Source organism: Dendroctonus ponderosae, unplaced genomic scaffold (genome assembly GCF_020466585.1).
Source record: "Dendroctonus ponderosae isolate FM_Combo_2020 unplaced genomic scaffold, Dpon_F_20191213v2 Dpon_F_20191213_6, whole genome shotgun sequence".
In the NCBI taxonomy this organism is placed as follows: Eukaryota; Metazoa; Arthropoda; class Insecta; order Coleoptera; family Curculionidae; genus Dendroctonus; species Dendroctonus ponderosae.
The window spans coordinates 10,467,876-10,480,812 of NW_026018814.1; the positions used below are offsets into that span (position 1 = coordinate 10,467,876).

General features: G+C 31.0%; 1 protein-coding gene across 3 annotated transcripts in view; it reads right to left on the reverse strand.

Annotated features, from left to right (window-relative positions):
* Position 1: 1 nt before the first annotated feature.
* LOC109536876 overlaps positions 2-12,937 on the reverse strand; it is a 23,943-nt gene continuing 11,007 nt past the window's right edge. The window contains exons 1-6 of one of the 3 annotated variants that reach the window (XM_019903321.2): positions 11,619-11,871; positions 11,304-11,391; positions 6,486-6,706; positions 3,728-3,832; positions 958-1,083; positions 2-432 (exon numbers count right to left, since the gene is read on the reverse strand). In XM_019903321.2, the coding sequence (XP_019758880.1) occupies positions 317-432; positions 958-1,083; positions 3,728-3,832; positions 6,486-6,669 (531 nt within the window). In that variant the 5' untranslated portion in view covers positions 6,670-6,706; positions 11,304-11,391; positions 11,619-11,871 and the 3' untranslated portion in view covers positions 2-316. Of the gene's footprint in view, positions 433-957; positions 1,084-3,727; positions 3,833-6,485; positions 6,707-11,303; positions 11,392-11,618; positions 11,872-12,937 lie in introns of those variants that run through there. The other 2 variants (XM_019903322.2, XM_019903320.2) reach the window with 2 other exon arrangements.

Here is a 12,937-nt window from a genome sequence, read left to right on the forward strand (position 1 = left end):
ATACTTTTAAAATAATTTATGTTAAGAAATAAATATTATCATGGATTTAACAGTAAGAACAAGTAGTAGATATTTACTTACGCACAAGATAGTATCTCTAATACTGTTCAAAAGTAGTGTCAATTTTATAAACTCAAACAATGTAGTGTGGGTAATAACTTTGGTTCAAATACAAAAAAGCTATTGATGCATGCTTTGTACTTTGTCTAAAGTATAAATGCATGATCTATGACTGTTTGTTTTTATGGAAATATAACACTAATATTCCATTATGTCACTGGTTCCATTCATATAAAACTACTATTAGCGTGTTGTATTAGAAATTAAAGAAAACCTGTACAAGAATATTTACAAAGCATACATGCAATATTAAGAAGGCGAAAGATATTTCTGTGGCAGAGAGCGAAGCGCCAGAGCCAAATTTTTCTTTCCCTGAAACAGACAAAACAATATTTCAATTACAATGTGCGCTAAAGTACATTAAAATAATAGTTTTTATTATTTTTTATTATTCAATGATAACAGGAGTCGTTTGTGGTCATTTATCTGGAGGAGTTGTTGAACGAAAAAGCACAATTTTACCCAAAGGACTTAAGCGTAACTTGTGTAGTTGAATAAAAAGTTAACAACATTAACATTAGACAATTAACTAATACTCTAATTATTTAATTATTTGAAGAAAGATTCTTCGAAATGATTAATTCTAATTCAATTTGAAATCAAGTCTGGAGTTTTTGCTAAATTTGTGCTAATGTTTTCGAAAAATTGACTTTTCGTGAGTAATGAAAGGAAATGAAGATTAACCATTTGCTTGCAGGACACTGCAGTGGCCCACACAATTTCATGTTTTCCCTCTCGTTTTTGCTCATTTCTCGGACTCAAAATGAGCAAGAACGCTCATTTTTACATCATTCCAGAAAGAACTAACTCACTGTGTATATAGAAATTAATACTTACATTTGGGAAGTAAATATTTATCACAGCAGCACGTCCTAAGGCGAGTATATTTATTGCAATCTAGGGCTATCGTGGTACAAAGCTGAGTGCCAAAATAGCATGTATGCGGAATATATGGCAAAAATTCTGGAAAAAAATACATTAGCATTAATTTACGTTTATTAATTTACTTTTATTAAATAATTAAAATTACTAAAGTTATATAATATATTGATTGAATTGCGGTTTTGAATAATTGTATTTTATCCGAAAGGTGCAGATTGCTTTTAAACTAGTTGGTTTTCAATTTGAAATCGTATTAAACTACATAAAATTACTCATGCAAAAGAAACATTTTTATTAGCAAGGACAAGGGCAACTTTAAAAGAAATAGAGAAACTTGTTTGCAATAATAACAATAATTATTAAGATCAATGTAATTAAATTTTTAAAACGAAGTAGAAGCTTTTTTTCACTTTTTACAAATTATTTTCCCATATTCCGCAGCTAAGTAATAATATCAAGACATATTTAATTGATTTCAAAACATAACAATCAATCTTGACTATTTTTGGGATGGACTCCGAATCCTGCAGATTTGTCGGTTTAATATCCGGCAGTAATTTGGCAATTTTAATTTTTAGCACATACATATATGTATCATTAACTACCGGTTATGACATAAGACAAAGGAATTAATCAATAAGGTTTTAGAATACGATTTACGGTATTGACAATAGTATTATAGCTTAATACACGTGACTTGCGTGTCTAATGGAAATATTTTGCGTGATAACTCCCCGAACAATCAATAATTTATTCGCATTGTTTTCACAGTGCTTCCACTGATTATTTCATGAAAAATTTGTTCCTGGAAATAAACAGTTTGTATATCTAAATGGCATTTATCCGGAACAATTAGATTATTTGTTGGAGCAATTAATGCAAAAATCAGCGGCTATAAGAATTCTACAATTTTTTGGTTCACTTTATTCAAAACTAGTTTACAATGATTTTAATCAGATAAAGACATAGTTTTAGAAGGTAACTTGCTATAAATAAATACTTAGTAAAATACAGAGTAATTCAAGAGGCAATTGAAATTTTTTAAGTAGAAGTGTAGTAATTCAAATTAATCAAGCTCAAAAGGCAAACGAAAAATCAGTTGAGTTAGACATTTGATAATATTTCGCATTATCCTTAAAACAATTTAATTTCCTCCTGATTCGCCCTATATTTATCATTGAATGTTCCTAATACCTATTGACGTTTTTAATGAGATGTTTTTTGGTAGAAAAATTGCAACGGTTTCTTAAGTCTACACGCATTTTTATCAATTTAAAGTGCCTGATTTAGTCAAACAAAATAATAGTCGCGTTGTATTTCGAAACACTTTGAAATTAGGCAGAATCGAAATATTTGATGATTTAGAACAATCACTGATACAAAATACAAAGTGTAAATGGAGAGAGTTTTAAATAATTCAAAACTTAGAAAATGATAGAAGTCATAAATAAGTGAATACTTGAATGATAAATTGAATTGAAACTTTTAAGTAAAAAAATTAATATACTGCTTACTCCACATTCTCTAGTTTTGTGTCTTAGCGTACATTATTAACATTCTCACAGACCATTGAAATTAATGTCAATAGTTTTCTAGCAAATTATTTTTAAATAATTTACAGGAACAATCCAAGTTCAACAGTCGAAAATAAATATGATTAGAACCTTTATGATAGAGTGTATAGAGAACCATCAAATAAAGACTTAAAAAATCGTTGATCGTTAAAAATATAGAAGTAAAATAGGCAAATTTTAAGGAGCCGTCATAGTTTAAGGGCTTATATCGCGCAATCAATAAAAAATGTCTACATAAGCATTAAAAAATTAACAATACAGAGTGTCAAAGCCTGTATTTATACTGTTAAAGTTGAACGTCTTCAGGAACGTCTTCAGGAAAACATATGTTTCATAGATGAAAAATTAAATGGTAAATAATTTTCCCTTTTTATTTAGAGCGCAGTATTTGCAAAAAACGTGAATATGTGAAAGCAACCGATCTGGCATGATTTGAACATTATTTTTATCATATTTGAAAATATCTCCTCATCCATTCAATTGACGATCGCCTCTTTTTTTTTAAAGTAGTTCTTTCGTTACAAAGAAATCTGCATTCCAGGATCTGAGAATAAACCAATTGAGTAAGAGAAAAATCATTGATCTGTCTTTTGCATGTTATATTTTATTCATTAAAAGCATGCTCGATTTACTTCAGCACCATGGAAAAAACATGAATTAAGCATACATGCATGCACTAGGCGATCGATTCTACTGCGATTCTCGTTATAATAATAATCAAACCTTGTGCATTAAAATAAGTGTTATTAAGGATTTTAAATCACCCAAACGAGGATATTCGCATTTTTTGGCTCCAAATATATCGATACCATAATTAGTTCTGTTTTATTAAAAAAAGAACGAACAAGGTTGTAAACTTGTACTATATTAACGCCACTGATTGCATGAATAACCGGCGATATTATTCATACATACACATTACAGCAACAGCAAATACGCCCGTATTGTTGCATGTTCTCAGTTAGAAAATTCAGCAATTAATATTAACCTTAATTAAGTGCGACCAATTAGAACCTATTAAAGAAGATCACTGTTTTTGTCGTGTTTTATAGTTAATTTCTATTTATATAGATTTTTATTGCAATTTAAAGGGTACAGCTTCAACAATAACAAGTTTTAAATATAAAACATTTTAATTTGGTTTGCCTTACCATGAAATCTTCTATCACAACAACAATGATCACTTATGAGGTCTGCACTCATACAATAATGCTTTTCTTCTTTGGTACATTCTTGACAGCCGGCAGGTACAATAACTGAAAAAATCAAACAATTTTCTCATAAAAATCGTATTAAAAAGTGTCAAAATAATTAAGCAAATCCGCAACGTGCTAAACATCAGTCCGCCAATTTGCTTAGAAGGACATTAATTATTGAAATCCAATACAGGCCACGAACGGTAAATCAATTATCAATGAACAATTAAATCCGGATTTACTTAACTTAATTGTTGTGTATTTATTTTTTTTTCGACTTCTAATCGACTTTTTATCTGCTTCACTGCCCGAACAGGCTTGACTAATCTCGCATAGCCGTGCGCTTAATTTAAATTTTTTGATGGGATACTTGAAATACCTTCTTGAAAGTCGCATATTGAAGAAGCTAAATTTAAACGTTAATCGTTTAGATGTCCAAATATTTGCATGCCGGATTGAAAATCTCATTATGCCACTTGAGCAAATAAATTACATCGGGAAAATCGACGTCAAGGCTTTCAGTTAACATTTATTGATTGGTCAGTTAAAAAAATCAAACATGGATTTTAACATAGCAAATTAATTTTAAAAATACAATCGATTATATTCTTACTAAAACTAGAGCTGGTAATTTTTAGGCCACCTAAATTGACTATATGTATGATTCATCTTATGCATTTCACACTTCTTAATTACAGAATTTTCATTTAGCTGTGGAAAATCACGCTGGCTCAACTATTCAGGTCAATTTTCTAGGAAAATACCAGCAAATGAGCAACATTAATATTGTGGTGTTGACTCTTGTAATAATTGTCTCTAATTAGCCGAAAGCTCTTTTGAGAAAACTTGTGCAAAACTTAGTCAAAGATGAAGAAAAACTACAAATAAACATTTATATGGTTTAAATATGATTGAACAACCATATTTAAACAAAAATGTTCAAAATTTTTTGCAAAACAAACTACATATTTACATTTTTACTGCATTTATGTACACAGTTATATTTTCAGGCAATTTACAGTTTATCTAAAAACATAATTACACTGGATTCGGTAACCCAATATACGCAATTTCAGCCATAGACTGATTGTAAACAATTTTAATTCTCCACATAATAGGTTTTTTATTAACTATTTCTCATGAACCTAATGAAGTGTAGGATTGAATTCGATTTTTAGTGGAAAAAACGTGGCAATTGCTTTGGCCTTGCTATAATTTTCATTTATTTACTGTAAAGGCCGCTGTTATAGCAAATTATGTTGTAAAATGGCTATCATTACTGCGATGGCACATATTTGCGGCCTGTGCAACCAGTGACAGGAAAATTAACTGTAAAACAGCCTTAATAATATTCAAATTAAATATAAGCCGAGACTTGAAAAGTGCTTTACGCCAATTTCTCCAATGTCCTTTGCAGAAATACGAGTTATCATCCAAATTTGTGTGATTTTTTACCAAACTACTTATTTTGTGTGTTTGATTAATAAATGTAAAAATCAGCCGAAAGAAATTACAAATGTATACCCTACCTAACCTCTGGAAATGCAAACCTTTTGATTCACGTAGAAACCGTTATTAGTATTTCATATAACTTGTTCAATAATTTTATTTTTTGCAATTTGTTCAGTAAACAACACGCCAATGATAGCAATTAACCCATTAACATTTCCTTCCACAATTTATTAGGAGTTTATTCACAAATAAGCTATTTTTGTGTAAAGTCGAGTAGGTACGTTAGCGCGTTAAAAACGTTGTAACTTTTTCATACTTGCAGTTCTTAAATAAATAAATTTTCTAAGCACCTTGAGCTGTTGCAACAGAACGGTGTTGGCTTCTGATGAAATTATTTGCTGTAAGATTAACGCAATTAAGAATTAAAGCAAAATATTGTAGTGAAAATAAAGAGTCTAGTAACGATAAACTTGATAACAAGGAGTATGAAAGCGATGAAAATTTCTTACTAAAAAAGTTTCAAAATATACAAACATCTTCACATTGAAAACAAAATTAAAAATCATTTGAACCAGCTTTAAAAAAAAGGAAAACAAGTTGAAAGTAATAACGCAATCATTAATTGACATCGCGAGAACTACTCGATTAATGAGTAAATAACTTCTTCCGAACATATACTTACTGGATGGCTAATAGTTGGAACAAGATATCCAAGAAAAAAGGTATAAAATAATTGAAGTCCAGGACCAGAAAATCTAATATTGTTATTCTTTCAATTGCAATTTTTATCATCAAGAAACGTTTCAAGCGTTCATACAAGCGCACCTCAACAAGCGACGTGTAAGATACTGAAGAACTAAAATAATTGAAGATAGAAAATATTTGAAACAAACAAGACAAAAAAAAATCAGTAAATTTAACAGTAAATTCAGCGCAAAGAAAGTATCGAGGTAAAGGATGAATGCGAGTAGTGCGTTAAATGCATTTCCCTGAGGTCGTTAAGCTTAACCGAATAAGTATGTTTCTACCTTTTGGTGTCTTTGTAATTGACTTATTAGGTAGTAATTAGCATTCGCGCAATATTAGAAAGAAAACAGTGATTGCTTTTGCTTGTCTAGAATTTATAGAAAATTAACCCTGCAAGTGGATGCAGGTTGTCAATGAATCGCGTTTAGAAAGTTCTACTTTGGAATTTTTAAATTCTTTGTTTTCAGCTTTATATTACTTAATCAATCACAGTCCTACTACTACTTCTACTTACTTGCATTGATATCGGTAGATAAAGCAACATTCCTGGCTTGAGTAGAAGATATTTCGTGCTCAATCACATACTCTTCATACTTAACATTCTTGATGTCATCCCTATCCACTGTAGGAGTTGCCATGTTGAAACCGGCAAGGCACAAAATGAGGAAATACTCGTTTAGGTAGATAAACGACAACATTTTTCATCTTGTTGGAGGTAAATTGGAAAGACCGAGGCTGAAAAAAGCATAGCATGTGAAAGTAAAATAAAACTGCTAATTTGTGAAATGCTTCAGCGCCAAACATAGACCGTACTTGAACCAGAAAACCAAGACCTAAGAAAAACCTCTTTAGCTAATGAGTAAATATTTGTTTGTGCTTGTAACTTTGCAACTTAATTCTCACCTATCGACAGTTCTATTGATTTAATTTAATGGTTAAGAGCTTTTCATCATCAGCTTCCAAACGTTTTCAAATAAGACCGGATGCTTACACTCCTTTTTTTCCCAAGCACTTGCACTGAATTAACAAAGGGACGGCAATATGTGCGGGCTTGTTTTATGTTTATAAACAACTCGAACTGATATTAAACCAATAGCATTGTAATATGAAAAAGGAAATATCAAGTTCGATGTTTTCGCATTAAGCGCGAGTTTTCAAAACATGAAAGTTTAGTATAATGCCCAAAAAAATTCACTGAACGAATAAAACGAAAATGAAAGCTTCAAACAGTTTATGAATTGTGAGATGCTTGGTAAATAGGGTTTCAAAGTCAATTTAAATATAAATATGTAATGCACATTGCGTGCCGGTGCTGCATAATAGAACAATGCGTTTTCAAGTTTTACATCATTTTTTTCCTTATAACATTTCAACAAAGCTAATATGGTTAATTAACACTCCAAAAGGTCAATTTGATTAACTTTTTGTTGAAACATGTGCATGCAATGGGGCATTATCACTAATATAGGCAGGTGGCTTTTATACGATTGTTGGTTTTTATGAAGACATTTTTTTCACAAATACAATTAAAATTTAAGGTGCTAAAATCAAACAACGGATTGCTTGAAGCTGGTGAAGTTTTCAACATGTCGTAGAAAATAATGCATTCCCGACGTTTCGCAGCACGAGTGGCTTACATCTTCAAACGTGACTGATGCTCGGATAGTTTATTTGTTGTTTATTGAGACAGTCCGCCACATTTGATTAAGACGTAGAATTTCATAATTTTCTCGAAAACACTGCATTTAATCATAAATTCCAATAGAGAAATGGAATTTTAAATTAGGTTCCTGTATTTTACTAAGAAAAAAAGCAATCGAAATTTTGGAGGACCAAAGCTGGTTCTGAACGACGAAAAACATATTCTCAGATGTAAACTACTTTTAAGAATCTGTTGCTAGTTCTTGTCATGTTGATTTTTAAACACACTGTATATCTAATGGGGTCTGATCTGCAAAGTATCTGATTGATTATCGAATTATACGCGAATTTTACAAAAAAAAATCGTTAATAACCAGCGAATCAACGTTTAATCAAACGTTGAAAAATCACTGTAATTTAATTAAATAATATGAAGTTTAGAGCAAATGTTGAGTCAAATATACAGGGTGATTCAGATTTAAACAGATTAGAAGAATGTCCCTACATGATATAAACATGTTCTCTAAATCTGATGGTTTTGGAGATGCAGAGCATTGAAAAAGTTTGAGATTTTGTTCATAAGTTTAACCTATCATCCGATTGTAGTGAAGTTCAGAATGCAAACACTTCTTCTTTGCCGTACAAATGCTACTTCAGTCTTATCTACTCAATCTTCTTGGAAGGGCATTTTGTGAGCCACTCCACCTTTATTTTGTATCAAAGCGACAAAATTAATTTCAATAAAACGGCTCCACAGTGGTCCATTTGGAAACTTTTTTGTCTTTTGTTATTTTTCCACATTTCATTTTGTTTCTCAGATATTTAATTAAATTTGGGACAATATAATCCCGTAAAGTTCATTCAACGTTACGGCAAGCAATGGAAACTCAAGGATTTGCTCCAACTGATGTTTGTGCTGAATATTGTTACAACTCTATTTCTCTAAGTGTTTTTCGTGTTTTGAAAACATAATAAAAATTTATATCAATAATTTAATCGCAACTACCTAAGTACACAACATTTAGGTACTACAAACTTCTACCAACTAATACAAAAATTACAATTTGCTCAAAGTGCATTCCTCCAGCATCAATACATTTTTGGCATCGACCCCGCAGCTGTTATTAGAACGGGATAATTTTCATTTTATCACCAGCGTTTTTAATCCGTTTGATAAATTCCTTACGGGTATTTACTGGTGTTTTATAAACGATTGATCTAGACGAGATCTTAGACGTCCACAATCAAAATAATCCAAAGAACTACTGGTACTTCACAAGAAATATTTTAATTTTAAATAGACTTGCGACAATATTCGGCACAAACTTAAGTTGGTACATTAAATCTACGTAACTACCTTCTATGGAATTTCATTAAATCGAGGTAAAATGGTAAAATGGGTAAAAAAACAAGTTGAAATGGAAAAAAAATAAAAAGAGACATAAAAGTTTCCAAATGAATCAGTGCAGTTTTCTGTTTCAAGTTTTGGTACAAAATTAGTGGAGCCCACAGAATACACTTCCAAACAGGCTAMAAYTTAAGGAACRYCTGTRAGGTMATCAAAACTGKTTGTATGCTGAATTTTGCTACAATTCAAAATCAATTCCTGGGCTTCAGTCATTTATTGTCTATTTATTAATTAAAATACGTTTCGGTGTTTTCCACCATCATCAGTTTCTATGTGTAGCGTTGTTGCTACTTTAAGCCTTGGCATATATTTAGAAAATATATGCACCGAAGTTACACCGAAACGTATTTTAATTGATAAATAGACAATAAATGACTGAAGCCCAGGAATTGATTTTAATTTGGAATTGAAACACAGTCAGGAAAGTATGTACAATTTTGCTACAATCGAATARCAAATTCAAAACTTATGAAAGAAAAACTTTMAAATCTTTCTTTTWWATYTTTTTCAMCRCTTTGTRTCTGCRRAWYGATGCRATTTAGGAAAAAWTTGTACATCATMTAAGGACATTATTCTAACCTGTTCTATTGMTTYCCGAAGTTATCAAGATTMAACTTGAATCACCYTGTATATAATGAGSCGACMCATCAASCACTAGAATGAATGMAAYRAAAAYGATTTTTTTAAGAAAGCTYTTATTTARTTAGTAATTTYCYTTAATTTAATTCCACGTTTGCACGTTAAAAGTAGCCGCTTGRAAGCAATGATTGCTGACTAWAATAATTTTGCAACAATTGAWTAAACTGRCATATTCTGCATTATAATTTTAGAACACTTYASTTGGCAATGTTAGTCTCATTCACACATTAAAATTASGAAAATTATAATAAACTAATTATGTRYTTTATTTCGATTGATCATSARACAGAATAAAAATGTTAGCTGCATTTKACAAGCAAGATATTSGGGTARCTRAGAAATAAATCCATTGTACTTAWTATAMAWTTTTTGYTTTTGCTWCMTTTGCGGGTTTCATGCAATAAAAACGRTAATTTTAAAGTTTMATTTACTTTCAACGCAGCAATTRCACAAAACACAAATGGTAAAAGAGTCTTATTGCGCTAAAAAKTGAAAGTTTGATCCTTTAGGGCGACACAATTTCGAGAAATTGSTCAGAAAAGTCTCGAAMGAAAGGCAATCTGTTGATGATGATGATGATGATGACATGAAGTTGGATTKGTTGCTTGCTTTCRAAGAAAATCCAGAGACTCCATCCAATCTACTGACTTGTGATAGTAATCTTAATMATAAAACAGTTTAAACYATGACATGAAACGTCCATATGAAGCGTAAACTGTTGAATATTGTTGGGTCGGGAGGTAAAGATGATCCAGATGGATGCTTGAAAATTGACGATTAATTGATGACTTATAAATCTGTTTATTGAAATTTAGAGTACATACTTTTCTTACACGAGTTTGCTTTTATCTTAAATCAACAAATAAATAGCCAAAAGTGTCGTTATTAGTTTGAATAGAATTTCATACGTATCGTCCTAAAGTCCTTATCGTCGTAGAAAAGTAGTATGTAAGCAATAGAATAGGGGCACCTTTTTTCTAAGATGACACTCAACATAGGGCAAGATATTTGCATTTTTCTTAGCACGAAATAATGCCAATTAAGTGTAATTTATTCCTAAGGCAAAGCGAGGAAGGCCGAAAGCGAGGTTGTATTAAGTAGACACCAAGATCTCCAGATCTTTCACCGATTAATTCCATTTTGTAAGGACATCTCAAAGGCGCACACGTTTTAAGCTGCTGGCAGCACCTGATTCTGTAGTAGGCGCATCCCTTACATTTTGCAACATTTTCGGTCTTATTTGAATGTACCTTTGAGATGTCCTCTTAGTTTTCCTAAAAATTCAGCTTTCAGGATGTTTAACCAAGGAATATCTACGAGTCAAATCGAAACAACACCATGAATATGATTGAGAATTTAGAACAAGGATTTTTTTGTTTTAATTTAGACATCTTTCTATCCGAGTGTCTTTTATCATAATACACATATTAACTGATGACCAGTTGATTGCATCAAGTAACATTTCATTTTAGGTGTTTACATTTTCACATATCATTTGCCACTCAGCTTATCTATACAAAGCGATCTCTGTTTTAAATATCTATTGCAAAAGTGAACGCAGTGTAATTTAAAGTAATCATTTTTATTAAAGTGGTATTGTAATCGTAAGTATTTGCTGAGAAAACAGGAATTATGGACACCTACCTACTCCTTTATTAGAACCGATTTGCCAAATTACATATTTGATTTGACTGATTTGTGCTTTATTGTTATGTAGATACCACCTGCATTCCTAAAAATCGACAATTTTTATTGTGTACAGCATTTTATATAGAAAATAGACGAAAGAAAATGGGCGGATCCCATTATTGAACATAATTTAGATTTTAGAACAAGCAAAAAAACCCACATTGAAGTATTTAACAATGTTACCCAAGTTTCTTATTTCGAATAATGTTACATACATTTGGACTGCAAATTTCAATGTTACTGCACATTTTCATAGAATGTTTCACTTACTCTGGCCTGGATAGTGTTGGTTCTGAATCGCGACAATTCGCAAATCCAAGTGATAAAGCTATTTATATCGTACATCTGCCCATTTAGTCGTTTTTTGTACTTCGAATAATCGCTCTTATCAGTAAATAAACTAACAACGGTAATTTACAAACTGTTTACTCAAACAAATGGAAACTTGGTCTTACAAATCAGTTCAACCATAACTTCCTTTCTTGTGCCGTTTATATCTGTTTTGGTAAATATTTGTTCAAATGCGACAAAAATTTGTAAGGGAAATGTCAATAGATAACAGGAGTCTAAGTACGTGTGTATGTATATACTTTGTACAATTTTTATTTAAACTAGTAACGGCTTTTTGCCGTTGGATGGATATCGTGGTGATTATTTCCATGTACATGTAGTTTTAGTGCGAAATCAAAATAGTTTTCGAAGAACAAAGTGTAAAGAAAAACTAAATTTTTTCATAGATTCTTAACCTACTACAAAAAATGTTTGCGTTTGGGGATTTTTTTCTTTCTTTCCTATTGCTTAGCTTGTCGTTCCGAAAGGGTGCTAGCTGTAATAGTCTGGAGACATTTAAACATGATACATTTTTGGTAGTAGGATCGAGATGATCGCCGATATTTTTTAAGCAACAAATGTGTACTCGGTTCAAGTCGATATCTCCTCCAAGTCGAAACCTCTAGTGATTGTTTGAACTACTAGTTGGATGTCGACTTCAACCAATGAAAGCCGATATTTTAACATCCGAAAAAAATTCATAAGTGTAAATGACTCCAAACTGTTGAATAGAAAAAAACAACAGAAAGCTTGGATTTGTCTATCTAAAAAAAGTCACTAAATTTTGTAACATTAGTTGAGGATAAAACTGTAGTTTAGGAAATTCGTTTAATAAATTATAACTTTTTTTACTATCCTTGAAAATTTCTAAAAAGCCTGGATTCAACATTTTAAATTTCGATTTTTTATATGCAAATAACCAAGTAATATGTAAAGAAAATGTATTTCTGATACCCGAAAACCAACTTTGCCTCCTAAAAGGATCAACTAGCAAGTGATTACTTGATCTGTTAACGGATTTGACCGAAAAATTACTTTCGAACAAAATATTAAATTATGGGACACAGGAAAGCTGCTGTTCAAATATCATATATGGAATAGACACATCATATTAACGTTCATTAACATAAATTATTATACTGACTTGGCCTGATTGTTTGTAACTTGAAAGCTGGATTTATGCAGATTCGGTATGAAAATTGAAGTTCATTCATTTTTATTGATTTCTCATAAAAAAAATGTTGATAGAACTTATTTTG